Consider the following 19,468-nt stretch of genomic DNA (forward strand, 5'->3'; position numbering starts at 1 on the left):
TTGGAGGACACTTAATTACACAGCAGGATAACCCATCAAGGGGCTCATTATCTGTGGTCAGAAGAGGAAACCACGTGGGTCGTTGGTATAAAATAATGATAGCTGCCTCTCAGGGTATGTACGTGTCACCTCCACATAAGTGTTCCTCTCCCCTTCAAAGGACGTATCAAACACATGCTCGGGACCTGGGTTGGCCCAGACCTCACCCTTTTCCTGATGCCTTGGGGTGAAAGAAATGTTCTGTAAAACAAAAATCACCTTCTTTTTTCATATTCTTTTCCATGATGGTTTATCGCAGGACACTGAATATAGTTCCCTGTGCTCTACAGCAAGACCTTGTTGTTCATCCATCCTATATATATAATAGTTTGCATCCGCTAATCCCAAACTCCCACTCCATCCCTCCCCCACCTCCCCTCCCCCTTGGCAACCACAAGTCTGTTGTCTCTGTGAGTCTGTTTCTGCTTCATAGATAAGTCCATTTATGTCATATTTTAGAATCCACATGTAAGGGATATCACACGGTATTTGTTTTTCTCTGTCTGCCTTACTTCACTTCGTATGATCATCTCTAGTCGCAAAGAACCAGCTTCTGACTGAGGCAGCGCATGACTGCAAGTTCGCACACAGAGGACCCCATTCCATCCACACACTAGAGGCAGCAGAAAGAATAGGCAAAATTTGGATTTGGGGGCTGGGATTCCTAGATTTCTTGCATACTTCTTCAACAGCACAGGGGGGAAGGGGGCTCCCCCACCCCAAAGCATTCCCCCAAAGCAGACCCTCCGACAAGGAGTAGGGGACAAGGAATTTATTTGAGAGGTGGTCCAAAGAAGCGTGTTTTTTGGGGGGGGGAGGGGGGCTTCTCTATTTATACATCATGCTACTCTCAATACCTCTGGCCACCACATCGACCAATTCTCAACCAAATTTCAAGACACCAGCTGGGTGTCCTACCATGCAACTCAGTCCAGATACTATCGTGGGGTGAGTGTCTGATGCCACAGGTTGAGGACTTGGCCCCACAAAACTGCCCCCACTTCAGACGCCCATCCAAAAGTCCCAGCACGTCACCTGTGCTTCTCACCGACCAGGTGTGCATCGGAGGTTCCCATGATCTCATTTCCAGGTTCCGTAATCTGCTAGAGGGGCTCAGAGAACTCACAAAAACAGTGCACTTGTTGGAGTACAGGTTTGTTACGGAACGATGCAACTCGGGAACAGCCCCACGGAAGCTGTGCGTGGAAACCTGTTCACCGACCCGGAAGCTCGCTGACACCCACAGTTCAGGGATTTTTATGGAGGCTTCAAACTATCGACTGAAAAAAACGCACAACCTAAAGGCTGAGAATTATGTTTTGTTCGGTGACGTTACTGAGGACGTGAGCCTGGGAGGCGGCCTCTCAGCTCTGAGGGATGGTTGGGGACGTTACTGAGGACGTGAGCCTGGGAGGCGGCCTCTCACAGCTCTGAGGGATGGTTGGGGACGTTACTGAGGACGTGAGCCTGGGAGGCGGCCTCTCACAGCTCTGAGGGATGGTTGGGGACGTTACTGAGGACGTGAGCCTGGGAGGCGGCCTCTCTCAGCTCTGAGGGATGGTTGGGGACGTTACTGAGGACGTGAGCCTGGGAGGCAGCCTCTCAGCTCTGAGGGATGGTTGGGGACGTTACTGAGGACGTGAGCCTGGGAGGCGGCCTCTCTCAGCTCTGAGGGATGGTTGGGGACGTTACTGAGGACGTGAGCCTGGGAGGCGGCCTCTCACAGCTCTGAGGGATGGTTGGGGACGTTACTGAGGACGTGAGCCTGGGAGGCGGCCTCTCACAGCTCTGAGGGATGGTTGGGGACGTTACTGAGGACGTGAGCCTGGGAGGCAGCCTCTCATAGCTCTGAGGGATGGTTCCAAAAAGGTCAGGGAGAAGCCCGGTTACATAGGAGTTTTGCTGGGGAAAAAAAAAAACACTTCGTTGACCATCAAAAGATTACTGCTAATTACAAAACAAAGACGTCTCAAGTGAATGAATTTAGTGGTTTTCTATGTATAGAAAGATCCAAGAGTCTGGGCTCATCCAAATCATTCCTTTGATGTGCACCTAGGGCCAGGATCCTGTTTTTCTCCAACCTGAGTGACCCCAGGGTGCACCGCTGCGGGGCGGCTGCAGTGGCCGAGGGCTTGACGGCCTCAACATCCTCTGTTTACTGATACGGCAGGTGTGAATGGAAAATGTCACCTGCCATATCAACAAACCAAGGATGCTGCAGCCATCAAGCCCTCCACCACTGCCTTGGCCCTGGAAGGTGAGCCCTGCAGGGACTCAGGATGGGAACACACAGGATGCCCAGACTCTTGCATCTTTCCATACAAAGAAAAGCGTTAAATTCATTACCTTGAGATGCCTGATTTCTTTAATTAACAGTAATCTTCTGACGTTCAGAATACCCGGGGTTTTTTTGTTGCCCAAACTCTTATATATCCAGGCTCCTCCTGGACTTCTCTGGAGCCGTCCCTCAGAGCTATCTGAGAAGCTGACTCCTGGGCTGAAGTCCTCAGTCTTCTCCACCAAATAAAACATAATTCTCAACTTTTACGTTGTGCTTTTTTTTTTTTTTTTCCAGTCGACACAGGTGACCTTTTTTGTCCACAGTACGGTAGGCATGACTGATTAAATTATTGTCCCCGGGGGATTAAACTCAACCCCCAGCCCCTCCATTCTCCCCAGATGACGGTCAGGGGGCTGGCCTGAAAGTTCCAACTCTCTAGTCAGGGTTGGTCTCCATGGCAACGAGCTCCATCCTGAGGCCATCCAGGAGCCACCCGTTAGCCTACAAAAGACCTTATGGCTTCGGAGATTCCAAGGGTTTTCGGTGTCGTGTGCCAGAAGACAGGGGCAGAGACTAAATGCATATATTTCTTATTATGTCACTGGAGTGGGGAGGGGCTTGCCCTTCTGGGGCTCACCAGTCCCTCTGGGGGTGGCTTCTGGAGCACGCCCAGAATTTTCGCCCTGCAGGAGGACAAAGCAGGGTCCTTCGGTCTCACCCTCCTGTTCCTCCTGGGTGTTCACGCGATGCTATTATGTCCCAGACTCTTGCTTCACCACGCATGAGTTTAAACGGGTCAGAGGGACACAGGAACCCACAGCCCCAGTGGAAACTGTCTGCAGACGGCGTCTCAGGAAACAGGCAGGGCAGTACATCCTCCTGACAGAGTCCCAGCGCTCTGGAAGAAACCTCACTCTTACAAACGACAGCCAAGAAAAAAAGTCAGCAAAATTAGAGAGCCATCATCGAAAAAGAGATCAGATTTGTGGTCGCCAGAGGTGGAGAAATTGGATGATTGTTAAGACATATAAGATGTTCAGTTGTAAGCCCTAGGGATGTAAGGTACAACATGATAAATGTAATTATCACTGCTCTGTGTTATGGATGCAAGTTGTTAAGAAAGTATATCCTAAGAATTCTCATCACAAGGAAAAAAATTCCTATTGCTTTCATTCTGTATCTACACGGGATGATGGATGTTTACTAAACTTACTGTGGTCATCATTTCATGATGTAGGTACTCAAATCATTATGCCGTGCACCTTCAACTTATCCAGTGCTGTGTGCCCATTAGAGCTCAATAAAACTGGAAGGAAAATAACTGTTAATTAAATCTTTATTTAAAAAAAGGCAATCCTATGTTTGCTTAGGTGATTCTTCTTGATGTGTTCTTATGGGAAAACGACCAACTTCTAAGTTTCCATCCAATCATCAATGCAGAACAGCAAAAATGAAAGAGTTTCTCACTGTTATTCTATTTTAGTATCTATCTTTGGCCAAACTACCATACATACAAACTACAAAGTGCAAAAAAAAATAGAGTGCCATTGAAGTCAGGACACCAGTGACGGCGTGTTTGCTGGAGAAAGATAAAATCTCATGCTAAGAGCAACGATGAACTTTGGATAAAATAGAGAAATGTGTGTTGAAGGCACTGAGCTGGGACCACCAAAAGCAGAGGCTGGTGGAGGAAGGGTCCTTGGGGGAGAGGAATCACAAGGGTGAGACTGATATCCAGCCACACTGCTGTCTGAGGGCAGCCCCCCGCCGTGGGCCACAGCTTCTGGGGGTCAGAGGTCAGGAAGCAAGGGACGGCCTTGCTGAGCGGCTTAGCGTGGGTGGAAACTGAGGAAGTATAAGAAAAGAAAGGAACCGTGGAACACCAACGTTTGCAGAACAAATTTCTGCTCACATCGTGGCCGACTCCCCCGTCACACGTTGTAGGGGGTGGGGACACAGCTGCAAAGACCCCGGGACGTGCAGCCTGAAGCGGGGCGTGCAGTCTGCAGCGGGGCGTGCAGTCTGAAGCCGGAGCTGGAGTCTGAAGTCAGCAGCCGGCATTTCTGCACCTGCTCCCTGACGGGCAATAGAGTCTGCAGTTCTCACCCTGTCCGTCAGACGGGCTTGACGGACATCAGAGACCTTCCACGGAGCCCCCGGAAAGACCAGGCCTGAGGAGTAAGGGCCACAACCCAGGTCGAGAGAATACGCCCCACGACAAAGGGCAAAACGAAAATCAATCCACCCGCAGAAACCCACAACCAGGTGTCTTCAAGCTCAAGGTGATGCCGCATCCGCTTCCTGAAACAAAACTAAATGCTCTTCAGAAGAAGATGACGTAATAAAAGTCCCCAACACACTGTCCACAGTTTCATTTATATGTATAACCTCTATTATCCACCTACCTACCTCACATCTATGTATCTACCTATCACTTTTCTCTCTGTCCATCCATCTATCTGTCCATCTACCTATCCATCTATCTACCTATATGTACATCAATATCTATCTATATCTATGTATCTACCTACCTATTATCTCTGCCCCCTGCCCTCCCCTCAAAGAGGCTTAGCTAAAAAGCTTAAAAAACAAAACAGTAACAATAACATGTACGTTTCTCAGTGGAACCACAGAACAGAGACCCAGGCACTCAAGAAGCAGACCCCATATCAAGCACACAGCACTTACATCATCTGGGTTCTTTACAAAGTATACTCCCTACACTTTGAGATCAGATGCAAAATTGCAGAGACACATGCATATGCAATTCCACGAAATCCAGAACATCAGACTCTGGGTCCTAAGAGTGGAGACTGGAGAAGGTGACTGAAGTGGATACATCAGAAAGGGGGGAGGGGGAGGGGAAGGAAGGCAAGGGAAATATGATGATGAGGAATGCACTGAAAAGGCAGAACATTTCATGAACTGGCCCCCGCCTGTGCCCCCCCCACCCCAAAAAAAAGGCATTAGGAAGCAGTGCATAGAAAAAGATGTGCTTATTTTAGTTTTGAAGGCTCCACCATTAATTCAACCAAGAAAGAGAAAGCTAACCATATAATCCAGCAATCCCACTCCTGGGCATATACCCGAACAAAACTCTAATTCAAAAAGATACATGCACCCCAATGTTCATAGCAGCACTATTCACGACAGCCAAAACATGGAAGCACCTAACGTCTATCGACAGAGGAATGGATAAAGAAGATGTGGTACATATATACAATGGAATACTACTCAGCCATAAAAAAGAATGATGAAATAATGCTATTTGCAGCAACATGGATGGACCTAGGGATTATCATACTAAGTGAAGTAAGCCAGACAGAGAAAGACAAATACCCTGTGATACCACTTACATGTGGAATCTAAAAAAAGACACAAATGAACTTATTTACAAAACAGAAATAGACTCACAGGCATAAAAAGCAAACTTATGGGTACCTAAGGGGAAGCAGGGGAGGGATAAATTAGGAATTTGGGATTAACAGATACACACTACTGTATATAAAATAGATAAACAACAAGGACCTAGTATATAACAGAATGATATTCAATATCTTGTAATAACCTATAATGGAAAACAATCTGAAAAAGAACATATAAATGATATATATAAATAATATACATATTATATATAAAACACATATATAAAATCACTTTGCTGTACACCTGAAACTAACACAACATTGTAAATCAACTATACTTCAATAAAAAAGTTAAAAATTTTTTTTAAATAATTAAATTCAATTTTAAAATAAAGAACAAAGGTCCTTAATTCACTTGGCCCCTCGCACCAGAAGTGAGAGGAACAGAGGGAGAGTTTCTATCTCCCTCTCCGGGAGGCTTCCAAAAACACACCTTGGTCCACACCAAGAAAGGAATGGAACACTTCATTAAACAGAAATGTGAAGTGAAGAGATCCGATGTAGACACATTTCCATCAGCACCTGCAACATCTGAAAATCTCACCTCTACCTCACACGTCATAATCTATAAGGGAAAAGAATCTGGAAAAAATACATATATATGTATGTAAATATAACTGAATCACTTCACTGTACACCTGAAAGTAACACAATATTGTAAATCAACTACACCTCAATTAAAAAAATTTTTAAAAAACAATGGCAAAGGGGGCAGATCAAGTCATTAGAAGGTTTTGTTTCTGTGCGTTGCATCTCAGTGACTGACTGAGGGTCCCCTTCCTGTCCAGGGCTCCACAGACCCCCCACGCTCTCATCTTTCTCTGTGCTGGTATTATTACTAGTTGCCCTAAAGGGTAACAGCGATACTTGAATTTACTTTGTGGCCAGATGTTCTGCTGGGCACATAACTCACGAACGCCCCAGAATGAGGGTATCTGCATCCCGTTTGTACAGGTAAACAGTGAAAAAAGCTCGCTGCTAAGGAGGGTCAGGATTAGGGCGAGGAGAGCAAGGCACTGCCCTCAGGTAGAAAATTGAAGATGACACCAAAAAAAAAAAACAACAACCAGAAAGCAAGATAAATAATGTCTAGTGCAAGATTTTTAAAAATCAAAATGAATACAAACATCGCATAAAATATCAGCATTTTGGATCCAGGCAGGAGCCCCTCACCCCCGGGACTCTGGTCCTGAGTGGGAGAACCAGGGTGTCCAAGCTTCTTTACCTCAGGCAACAGGGTGGAATCACCCATGGGTCTAAGGTTACAAACTGGTATTTGAGGACTACAAACAGGTAGTATCAGCTCTTTCCCAAGTCCTCAAAGCCCCCCAGCAGAGGTCAAGTGGCAGCTTGGTGAGAACATCACATCAATGGAATCACACAATGGAATGAGGACCAATGAACCAGTGAACCAGGGATGGCAGGGCTGGGTCGACCAGACGGATGCACCAGATGGACCCTCTGGGAAACTCCTGCCACACCCAAGGGGCACAGTGACCACCCACAGGGTCGGGGCACAGGGCACGGGGACAACCCACAGCAGCCGTCTGCTGGCCTCCACCCTCGGGACAGTGTCTGGAACCCAGGACAGAGAGGGACACGTCGGATACTCCCCCACAGGGCAGTGTACCCTGGGGGCCCACCCTGGAAGCCCACTGTCTTCCACCCCATGTGGCTCCAGGGAAAGGGCTCCTGGAGCCCTGGCATCCACTACCTCGTCCTCCTTGGCAGTCCCACCAGCCTCCAAGGACCCTACGATGAAATGGTGTCCCAAGCAATCCATATTAAACTGGAAAAAGAACCCATCTCCTTGTGGTATATATATATATACACATACACACACACACACACACACACACACACACACACACACACACACACACACACACACAGAGGAATACTATGCAGCCATGAAAAAGAATAAAATAATGCCATTTGCAGCAATATGGATGCAACTAGAGATTATCATACTAAGTGAAGTGAGTCAGAGAAAAACCAATACTGTATGATATCACTCACATGTGGAATCTAAAATACAAGTCAAATGAACTTAGCTACCAAAAAAAAAAAAGACTCACAAATATAGAGAACAGACATGTGGTTGCCAAGGTGGGGCAGGGGGGACGGATGGATTGGGAGTTTGGGGTTAGTAGATGCAAACTATTATATATAGGATGGATAAGCAACAAGGAGAAAGGCAAATATCATATGATATCACTTATTTGTGAAATCTAAAATATGACACAAATGAACTTATTTACAAAACAGGAAGAGACTCACAGACATAGAACACAAACTTATGGTTACCAAAGGGGAAGGGGGGGAGGGCTAAATTAGGAGTTTGGGATTAAGAGATACAAACTACTATATGTAAAATAGATTAACAAAAAGGACCTACTGTATAGCACAGGGAACAATACCCAATATTTTGCAATAATCTATAATGGAAAAGACTCTAAAAAAGAATATATATATACACAGATACATATATGTACATATGTATAACTGAATCACTTTGCTGTATACCTGAAATGAACAAAACACTGTAAAACAACTATACTTCAATTTTAAAAAAATCCTCTCTAGTCAAAAATAGGTGAACACCCTCAGAACTAGACCTTCTTTCACTGAATTCTGCCAAGCAATAAAGTTCTGATGTTCTGACTTAGAGATACTTCTTTCGGTGAACTGGTTATACAGCGACCAGCTTCTAGCCGCTAGTTGACCTTGACGATCATTCAAGAACAGTCCCCCATCTACCCACAAGGAGCCAAAAGCCAGAGAATAAGATAACCATCCGACGAGTCATTATCACAAAGAATCACCATCACAGCTCTCTGACGGTTCGCCATGAACCCCCAGAAACAATCCATCACAGCGATGGACGAATAAATCACTTCATTCCAGCTTTCAGATCACGGATATTTTTATAAAGACATGCAGGTTGTAGGTTTCCATAAAACGTTCACGGGTTTTCGTTCAATGCCTGGTGAGACTCACGTTTAATCAATGCGCATTTGTACCAAAAAATGGAATCGTGCATTTAGCAGAGAAGAAACAGAGTAAGTGTGTGGTTCATGTTTTAACTCAGGATCCCAAGGCTCTGCTCAGGCCCAGGTCTATTCACCAAATAAAATTCCTCTTCGAGACAGGCGCGGTCTCCAGTTTATGACACTCTGCCGGCTAATCCTCGGGCACGAGAATAAAGTCCTTGGGGACGAGAGAGTGGCCACAGTGCGATAAAAACCATGCAAAGCATGGGGCCCTGGCGGCTTTACGGCCTCGTAAACCCTCCTGCTCCCAACCCCCCCCCCGAGACTGAGCCCTGTGTCCCCAGCAACACCGTGCACGGTGCTGGTTTATGGGCGCGCGGTCCTATGGCATGTGTTTACGGGCCTTCTGGTCTCCTAGGAGGTGAGACCGTTTTGCTCTCGGCATCCTACCGAGGATGGTAGGATGCTGAATCTCAGCCACCTCAGCCACGTGTGTCCTCACTCCCTGAACTTCGATGACCCCGCACGGTAGGAAACAGGGCTGACAGAGCCGATGGAAGGCATAATTGCCCCGCTAAATCAAGCTTTATGGTCACAGAGAGACAACTGGCCCGGGGAACACAGCCACATGGGGTGCGGGGAGATAAGAGTCTGCAGTGAGAGGCCTCGGGGGGAGCTCACAGGGACACGCATGGACACAAGAGACACACACACAGACACACGGATGCAGGAATAAATACAGACACACAGACACATAAGCAAAGACACACACAGATGCAGGACAAAAAAAGATGCACCCAGACGCAGGAATAAATATAGATGCACACGGGCGCACACACACAGACACACAGATGCAGCAATAAACAGGCACACACAGACATACAACTGCAGAGACACACACAGATGCGGGACAAAAAAAGATGCATCCAGACGCAGGAATAAATATAGATGCACACGGGCGTACACACACAGACACATAGACGCAGCAATAAACAGGCACACACAGACATACAACTGCAGAGACACACACAGATGCGGGACAAAGATGCCCATACATGTAAACTTATATAGACACAGCCAGACACACACAAAAACACAGACACATACGCAGACACACATAAACCTGATACACACATGCACACACACAAAAACACAGACACATACGCAGACACACATAAACCTGATACACACATGCACACACACACACAGCCTCAGGGACCACACAGGCTTTCACGACAAAGTAGGAGGACCTGATGCCTCGAAGAGGAGGAGGATTTGCTCAGAAGCCTGGACTCTCCCTGCCGTCTGGGGTGGCGCGCAGGTGACAAAGCCCCTCAGCATCCCCCCCACCCCCCACAGCGACTTCGTCACACAGGAAGAAAATGTATCCCTGAGTTTCCTGGTGTTCCAGAAGCCACGACTGCACCGTGCACACAGTAGGTCCTCCGCCGTGTCCGCTGGAAGCAAAGCCTGCGAGCTAGCCAGAAAACACGACCCGGCTCCTCTGAGGCTGAGCAAACTCCAGGCAACGCCGAAGTAAGGAAGTAAAACCCAGACCAGCTGCGAATCCCAAGACGCCCTCACGGCTCCCCTACTATAGGAGAAACGGAGACCCTCCCCAAAGAGGCGTATGAAAAAAGATGTAAGATGTCAAATGAGGTGCGTGAAGAACGGCACCTGGTCCTGAGTTTCTCCTGGATGCCCAAGAATCTCCAGGACCAGAGTCCCAGGACACCCCCCACCCCCCGCTTTTTCTCGATTCCTCCAATGCACAAGGCGTTGGCTTCACCAGGAACACGCCCAGAGCCTTCTGCGAACAACGTGCCTCTTTTTTCCAGGGTCCAAGTGCCCCCAACCCTGAACTAGCAGCCCTTTGCACGTCACGGCCACGGTGGTTAAGGGGACCCGCGTCCCGGCGAGGGTGCAGGGGCTGCTTCTGAAAGGCAGACCCTTCCAGAGGAGGGGAGCTTCCTCAATCCATCCCCGATGGATTTTACCCAAAACACGTCCAATCGCAGCGTTTGGTGCGAGGGGCTGGCCATTTAAAATGGGAGAGGGTCTCACCTGCACCGCAGAAAATGCGTAAATACTCTCTACTCCTTTACAGGGAGAACCAAGGCTTTAGGGATGAAAGTTTCCACGTGTTTTAACTCACTCCGAGCGTGGAAATCGTGGAAATTCACCCAAATAAAAGGTGTATCACATGTTGCTTTTTGGAGAGCGTTCTTGGTGGAATTGTGTCCCACCACCAAAGCGTTAAGTTGACGTCCTAGCCTGGTACCTCAAAACGGGACCTTATTAGGAAACGGGGTCTTTGCAGATGAGATGAAGTGAAGGTTCTGAGATGAGGTCCTCCTGGAGGAGGGTGGCCCTACATCCAATGACACGGTCCTTCTAAGACAGAAGAGGACAGACACAGGACACAGAGGAGAAGCCCCGTGAAGACGGAGGCAGAGACGGGAGGGATGCGGCCACAAGCCCAGGGACGCCTGGAGCCCCCAGAAGCTGGAAGAGGCGGGAAGGACCCTCCCCTGGAGCCTCAGGAGGGAGCGCAGCCCTGGGACACCTTGACCTGAGACGTCTGGTCTCCAGGATGGGGGAGGATGAATTCCTGTGGTTTTTTGGTTTTTTTTTTTTGAGTTTTCAAATAGATACCTCTTTATTTTTGGATTATGGAAAATTTCTATATAAAAATAGAATGGTATAATAAGCACTCACGTACCCATCACCTAGCTTCAACAATTATCACCTATAGATTTCTTATTACATAGTTCTCCAATTTATTAGTAGTTCAGCTACGATTACATTATCCTTTAGTACTGGTTAAATCACTTTTTAAAAGGCAAAATGTTAACAGGTGTTAATAGGTGGTTATAAATTTATAGATAATTTACATTTTCTTCATTTTAATTCTCAGCATCTTCCAAACTTTCCACGGTGAATGTGTAGTACTTTTGTAATGAGAAAAAATGTTATTTTAAAATGATTGAAAAATGTATCTCTTTGAGTGTTTTTTTAAATATCTATTTATTTTGGCTGCACTGGGTCTTAGTTGCAGCATGTGAACTCAGTTGAGGCATGCATGCAGGATCTAGCTCCCCGACCAGGGATCGAACCCGGGCCCCCTGCATTGGGAGTGCAGAGTCTTACCCACTGGACCACCAGGGAAGTCCCAGGAGTATTTTTTCAAATGCTTAATCCCAGAGTATTTCTCGCTCTTTCTTAGAACAGTCAAAAGTGGGGGATCCTTTCCCCATGAGCCCATAACTCACTGCGAGGGAGTGGGATAAAATTTGGTTTTTAAAACATTCTTTTTGATGGTAAGGTAGAATCTTTGTGAAACTAGTGAACAAAAGAAAAAAAAAAAACCTAATAGCACTCAAGAGAGCTAATGAATAGAGTTGCTGTGGTTCTACAGCAGAAATGTTGAGGATTCTTCTTTTCATGAGACTTTTCCTTAAGGAAAATCCACCCGAACAAGAAATGCCAAAACTTCTTACAGTCTTTCATATTCCCTTAGCAAGTCATGGCCCTGGTGATTGACAGGTGGTTTCCAAGGACCGGCAGTCAGTATCACTGTGCATCAGGGCTAAATTGGAGAAACAGGGACTCCAGAACATCACTCCAAGCTCAGATCAGGACCATCTGAGCCAGTCCCTTCCCAGCATGTGTCCTCCCTTTAGGACTATTGGGGGTGACTGCTCACAGGACAGCGGGTGACTATCCTTGCACTTGGGGGCTGGGTGGCCATGCACATGCAGAGCCCCTCATGGTGCAGGATGGAGCCTGGGCTTCTACTCCGGCAGCTTCTGACGCGGACAGTCTCCAGTGAGCGTAGCGCATGCGGTCCATCGAGACCCTTCTCCAGCAACCGCACTCAGACCCTGTCTTTTGTGAGGTACAATCCCTAGGGTGCAACAGTTACAACCCCAGCAGCAAGGAGCCTTACATCAGATCTTTAGAAACAATCAAGATGGGTGCCACACTGGCCACCGTGACTCCATCTTGGGTTTCCCTATTTCTAATAAAGCAGAGGTTCTATTCTAAATTCTATGAGCAGGAATCATAATATAACGTCACATCACAAGGATAGCTTTAGCTATGGAAATAAGAAACCGTATTCTGGTGAACTCCCGCCTCCAAACATCGGCTTCCTCGGTTTGGCAGAAATTTTTTTCTAAGCTTTCCGGCACGGCACAGGAGACGGCCTTCCTGTGGTTTTAACCCACCTGATTTGTGGTCATTTATTACAACGACACCAGGAAACCAATTTACGGTGCAAAGAAAGCAAAGCACCCATGTTACTGTACTTACGTGAGAATCAACAAATGCAAAATTAAATTTCAGAGACACACTTGTCTTGACCAACAGGAGCATGGGTCACACCATGTATTTACAGATGCTATGACGGTCTGCCTTGCAAAACTCAACGGGTCCGCTCTTAGGTGGTAGGGCAAAACGTTTAGCCCCAAAATATTTTAATCGCTTTTCTACGTCAAACCTAAGTAATAAGAAAACATTTTGAAGGTCTTGAAGCAACAGAACACAGAGTATAAACCCCGAGACGTACGCCGTGGGAGACCATTTCCACCAGCCCCAACTCATGTTCATTACATCAGGAACCACCCTTCACCTGCGGCCCCTCCTCGGTCAGCAGGACAGGTGAAGGAATTTGTCCTTTTTTCTAACAGCCTTGGAAAACCAGGGAGGCTCTAAGCAGGTACGGACATGATCTCATTGTGGCTTCAGACAATTCTCTGACCATAGAGAGAAGGCTGGCTTACGGGGAAAAGGCCAAGGGCAGAGAGGTCAGCGCCAGGAGAAGGTGTTTGCTCCAAAGGAGTAGAAAAACTAATAATAATTATTAAAGGAAAACTGCGTCTCTACTCACAGCACTTCCGACACCCAACGTGTGGGCTTTCCACGCCGAGCAAGTCTCCGGCTCTCCTGGGACACCAGCTGGGCGGCCTCCACTTCAGTTCACCCGGATAGGGGCCCGGGGGCGCGCAGACCTCACGGGGTAAAGGCTCGGCCCCCCAGGGCGGCTCCCACGTCAACACCGAGCGCGGGGACTGGGTCCCCAGGCCGCCCACACTTGCGTCCGACAAGGCTACACACGGAGGGGCCCCGTGGCGCCCTCCTCAGAGAACTCAGGCACCACGTGGCTGACTCACCCGTGTAGCAGAAAGGGACCAACAGCCAGAGAGAGCGGTGGACGGCGAGGCCCGGGAGGGCCCCGAGCGCCGCAGCTTCCGTCCCCGCGGAGCTTGGGGGGCGTCACTCTCCCCACGCGCGGACGGGTTCCCCGACCCGGGAGCTCTCGGAACCCCTCTACGCAGGGTTTTCGCGGGGCCGCCGCCAGGCACGACTCTCGGAAGCCTCGCGCCTCGGGAGCCGCTCGAGCCCCGCCCCGTCTGCGCTGCGTGGCGCCTGGGGGCGGGGCTGAACGGCCCACCCTCTCGTCACGTGGCTGGTTCCTCGGGGCAACCGGCCCGCGCCTCCCAGGGCTACGCCTCCGCGCAGACTCAGGCGCGGCGGGGCTCGTTCCGAGGGTCGCAGGATGCTCCTCGCGCCTGCGTCACTCGGGAAGCTCCTAGGGTTTCGGGAGCTCTGCGCCAGGAACCGGGAGATCACCCTGCGTGAGGATGCGCCCTAAATCCAATAATAAGCGTCCTTATACGTAGAATATTATATTGTATAGTATGATTTATATATAATTTTATATACGATTATAATTTTAATTATACGTAAATTACAATATATGAGACACACATATACAATATAATTATATATAGATTGTACACATGATATACATTTATAAACTATATGATATATATTATATATAAACAGATAAAGTGTTACCCGTATGTTATAATCATATGGAATTATACTTGTATATCTATAATTATAGGTGATTAAAGATGATTATTATAATATATAATAGGTATATGATTATATGGCTATAAATAATATGGTATATATTTATATTTTAATATATATTAATTTTCATGCTATATATTTAATTTATATATTTTTTATTCCTTATATAATATAAAATGTATTAAATGTATAGTATACATTATACATAAAATGTATACTCTACATTATATGTATATATTATAATTAATAAAATATTAATATATATTATTTCCATGTATATAATTATGTTACAATATATAGTAAATTTATATGTAATTTATATATATAAATTATAATATAATTAATATATTATAAATATATAATAATATATATGATTGCCGTACAATATATACAGTATAATACGTATAATCATATACAGTACAATATATAAGGTAATAACATATATCATTGTATACAGTATAATATATATTATAGAGTGCAACCTATAACGGTATAAGAATACAATGAGTATTCTATTTTATATATTTACATGTATATAATTTATAGACAAATCATACATTACATTTATGTTTTCATGGATCTTATACAATTTGTAGTTAACATATCATGCACAATGGAGAAGCAAAAATGTTATTTGAGACCCCGATGCATAAGTTTCTTTCACAGACTCTATGCGGTTTCAGCAAGACGTGGGATAGGATTCAAACACTGGGGAAGAAAGGTGGCGTCTCCCCAGGCACCTTCTGGTCCCTCACACGATGCATGGGACGTGAACCCGGCGGTGGTGAAGGTTCCGCGGTTGGCGCCCAGGTTGCAGGGAGTGTGGACTCCGGGAGCCGCAGCCCCTGGGCTCCGTGCAGCTGCTCCTCCGAGTAAGGACGGCCCCTCTCTCCTCCCTCAGGCAGCCCCTGACCTGTGACCCCTCACGTCTTCCAATCCCCCAGACCCCTGCCCATTCCCTGACCCCCATCTCCCCTCCTTCCTCCTACCGACCCCACTCCTCCCAGGGCCCCACCTGCCCTTCCCTCCTCATCCTGGAACCAGCTCTGCCCAGGACAGCAACCCCAACACTCACCCCACTCCTGCCGGACGGGCCCTGCGTCCTGATTCCCACCGCATCCACACACACCCCTGTCTTCTTTCCCAGGTCCTTTCCCCAGCTGTGTCCGTAGTCCTCTGCAGAGGAACAGAACCAATGGGATACGTGGATGGAAAGAAGACAGGTAGATAACAGATGGATAGATGATAGATAGACTGATGATAGATAGACTGATAGATGATAGAGATGATAGACGGAGATGATAGATAGATAGAGAGGATAGACAGATAGATAGAGAGGATGATAGATAGATAGGATAGATAGATACATACAGATAGATATAGATACATATAGATAGATAGCCATGATATATTCTCCCTCCACTTTGTTCTATTCAGACCTTCAACTGATTAGACGAGGCCCACCCACCCTGGGGAAGACCACCTGCTTCACTCAGTCCACTGATTCACATGCCCATCTCATCCAGAGACACCCTCCCAGACAAACCCAGAATCACATTTGACCAGCTGTCTGGGCCCCTGTGATCTATAAAGTTAAGTGGACGCATAGAATTAACCATCACAGCTGGCGAGCGGCAGCAATGCCCATGTGGAGGGGGAAAAGCAGAGTGGCCCCTCCAGGTCTCTCTGCAGAGCCAGCCAGGAGAGGCTCGTGGCTCTGGGCCTCTTCTTGGGAGCATCAGCCTGCAAGGAGAGGTCAGGGCGCTCACACCCTCCTGTCTCGACAGAATCTGCGAGCCCCCCATACAGACGTCGTCCCAAGCTGGCAGGAAGCTGAGGAAGCCTCTGTCGTTCCTCTCTCCGTGTGGCCTGTTCCAAACGCCTGTCGGTAATAAATCCCCATCAAAAGGAAAGAAGCCATTGCATCTGGGCACTTTGATGCAAACCCATTTTCCTCGCAGGGACTCACCCCGACTATATCAACGTGCAGAATTCAAAAGAAATCATTCTCCTTTCCCTCGGAGAGATGCAGCCTAGGGAAGCAAAGACCTACAGGGTCAGCTCCTGGGGTCCCTTCCTATTTACTTCACTCCTCAGAAATCCTTAGAATCCTTAGAATTCCTATAAACAAGGGGTCGCGTTTGCAGGTGAATTGGGACTATCTTGACTGGCTGGTATTCATACGGTAATGGAGGATTTTCTTCCCGCTAAATAAAGCACATCTGATGCAAACTATCCTGTTCCTTCCTCTTCGTTTGTCCTCGGATGTTTCTGAAATCTAACCCGGGTTTGTAGGCAAGATTGAGGTGAAGACGATAGTTACCCCTGGTGACCCCCAACCGGATAATCCAGGAAGATGTCATCTTGAGATCCTTCAATTCATCCCATGTGCAGAGACCCTGTTTCCCAACACGGTCACATTCACAGGTTCTGGAGATAAGGATGTGAGCACATTTGGGGGGACCCCCATTGAACCCAGGCCATGCTAGTATTGCCATATTGTAACCACATAATCAATCAATGAATTTGGGTTGTCCACAGCAACCCAAACGGCCAGCACACAAGATGGACAACCCTTCCTCCAAAGACCCAGAATGGAAATTAATCTCAGAAACACACCTGCCCCTGAATTTATACCTTCCTGGAAGTGACAAGCTCGTGACTGCACGAAACCTCTGTATGAGCAGGTACGGCGAGACACTCATTTTCTGCTTATTTTTATAAATTCCCAAACCTAGGTCGGAGGTAATAGATTTCCTTTTCCAAATAATATGCCTCAGCATCTCCGTATATAAATAACCTTGCTTATTCAGGGGTAAAAATAGCAGCCTGGATGGGATCGTTCAAACAGAAACAGCGAAGGAGAAGAAAATGAAATATGCAGACTCCAAAGGTTAAAAATTGTGGGGGAAAAACCTGAAAGAGCACGTACGCAGTCACAAAAGAAACAGTTTGACAAGAAGTGTCTGCTCTGGAAATAAGCATGTGGGAGAACAGGAAGCACTCAGGTGTGCTGGGGGCTCATAAACCAACACAGGTAGAAGCAGGGGGTCTCCTCCACCCCATCATTGCCTCCCTCACCTGGGGAAGGTCGTCTGGACCATCCAGGCTCCTCTGTAAACCAAGGATTGGATATGGGTTTGGACGCTGCATCATGGTTCCCAAGACCCCCCGGGATTGACAGACAACTGTCTGGAAGGACTCAGGCTCATTACAAGGTGGAACTCATGGTCATGGTTTAGTCCCATGAATGGATACACAGCAAAATCAGCAAAGGGAAAGCTGTGTGGGGTAGATCCTGGGGGGAACCAGGTGCGAGCTTCCAGGGTCCTGTCCCTGTGGAGTCACACGGGATGCACTGAAGTCCTCAAGCAACGAGTTGTGACCACGTGTGTGAGATGTTGTCGCCAGGGAATTTTAACTGAATATAGTAGCGCTCAAACACTGTGACTGTGCCCCCAGGGGACACTTGGCAATGTCTGCGGACATTTTTGGTTTTCACCACTGGGGAGGGGGAGCTCCTGGCACCTGCTGGGTGGAGACCAGGGAAGCTGCTCCACAGCCCACAGGGCCCGGGACGCCCCTCATCAGAGAGTCATCCAGCCCCAGATGTCAGTCGTGCTGAGGCTGAGAAACCCTGACCTAACATGAGAGAGTCTATCTATCATCTATCTATCATTTATCTATCTATCTATCTATCAATCTATCTATCATCTCATGTATCTATCTATCCCTCCATCCATCCATCCTGTCTTATCTACCCATATATCCTCTCTATATATAATCTATCTATCCATCCATCCATGTCTATGTATCTATATATCTATCCATCCATCCATAACCTCTCTCTCTCCCCACCCATTTATCCATATATCTATCCATCTATCTATTCATCCATCTATCCATCCATATCTATCTATCTATCTACCTACCTACCTACCTACCTATCTCAGTGGTTCATAACTGGGGATGACTTGGCCACCCAGAAGGACACTTGACAATGTCTGGGGACATTTTTGGTTGTTACAACTTTGGGGAGGATCCTACTGGCTTGTGGTAGGTGGAGACCAGGGAAGCTGCTCCACACCCCACAGAGCACAGGACGCCCCGCATCAGAGGGTCCTCCAGCCCCAGATGTCAGTCGTGCTGAGGCTGAGACACCCTGTCTAGCATGAGAGACTATCTATCTATCTATCTATCTATCTATCTATCTGTCCATCCATCCATCTATTTATCTGTCTATGGCTGTGGTTCTAAACCAGGGATGACTTTGCCCCCAGGGGACATATGACAATGTCCAGAGACGTTTTTGGTGTCACACTGGGGGGAGGGGAGCTCCTGGCACCTGGCGGGTGGAGACCAGGGAAGCTGCTCCACAGCCCACAGGGCCCAGCACGCCCCGCATCAGAGTTATCCCGCCCCACATGTCAGCCGTTAAAACTGCTCTAAGGAAGTCCTGCCACCATGAATTTTCAAAACATTCTTTGCTCTCAGTCTTTCCCAGACTTGGTACCAACGACATCTGGCACCTGAAAGGCTGCACATGCCCGGCTTGTCAGGAAAAGACTTTTAACGGGAAAACGCAGAGGTGGGTGGGAATGTGAAATTGGAAGAGAATGGCTGAGTTCAGGAGGAAGACGGTTTACAACTCAGACACGGAGAGGCCAGGAGAAAAGTGAGGAACAGAACGGAAAGCTCAGGGGAGCAGCCACGCCGGGAAGTGGGCGGTGTGGATTCGTGTATTAATCCAAAGCAGGAAGCGAGGATGCGGGGCGCCTCCCGGTGCAGCTGAGATGTTGGTCTGCGACGTCTCACGGGGAAGCCAGGGCTCACCTGGTCCAGCCTCACCT

At 47.5% G+C, this 19,468-nt stretch overlaps 1 protein-coding gene across 1 annotated transcript in view; it reads right to left on the reverse strand.

Moving 5' to 3' along the window:
* Positions 1-19,468, reverse strand: part of LOC133082937 (acetylserotonin O-methyltransferase-like) — a 195,311-nt gene that overhangs the window by 141,582 nt on the left and 34,261 nt on the right. Inside the window, exons 9-11 of the mRNA XM_061179620.1 lie at positions 15,694-15,794; positions 14,205-14,348; positions 13,913-14,152 (exon numbers count right to left, since the gene is read on the reverse strand). Of these exons, the coding sequence (XP_061035603.1) occupies positions 13,913-14,152; positions 14,205-14,348; positions 15,694-15,794 (485 nt within the window). The remainder of the gene's footprint in view (positions 1-13,912; positions 14,153-14,204; positions 14,349-15,693; positions 15,795-19,468) is intronic.

The sequence above is a fragment of the Eubalaena glacialis genome, chromosome Y, assembly GCF_028564815.1.
Source record: "Eubalaena glacialis isolate mEubGla1 chromosome Y, mEubGla1.1.hap2.+ XY, whole genome shotgun sequence".
NCBI classification, from domain to species: Eukaryota; Metazoa; Chordata; class Mammalia; order Artiodactyla; family Balaenidae; genus Eubalaena; species Eubalaena glacialis.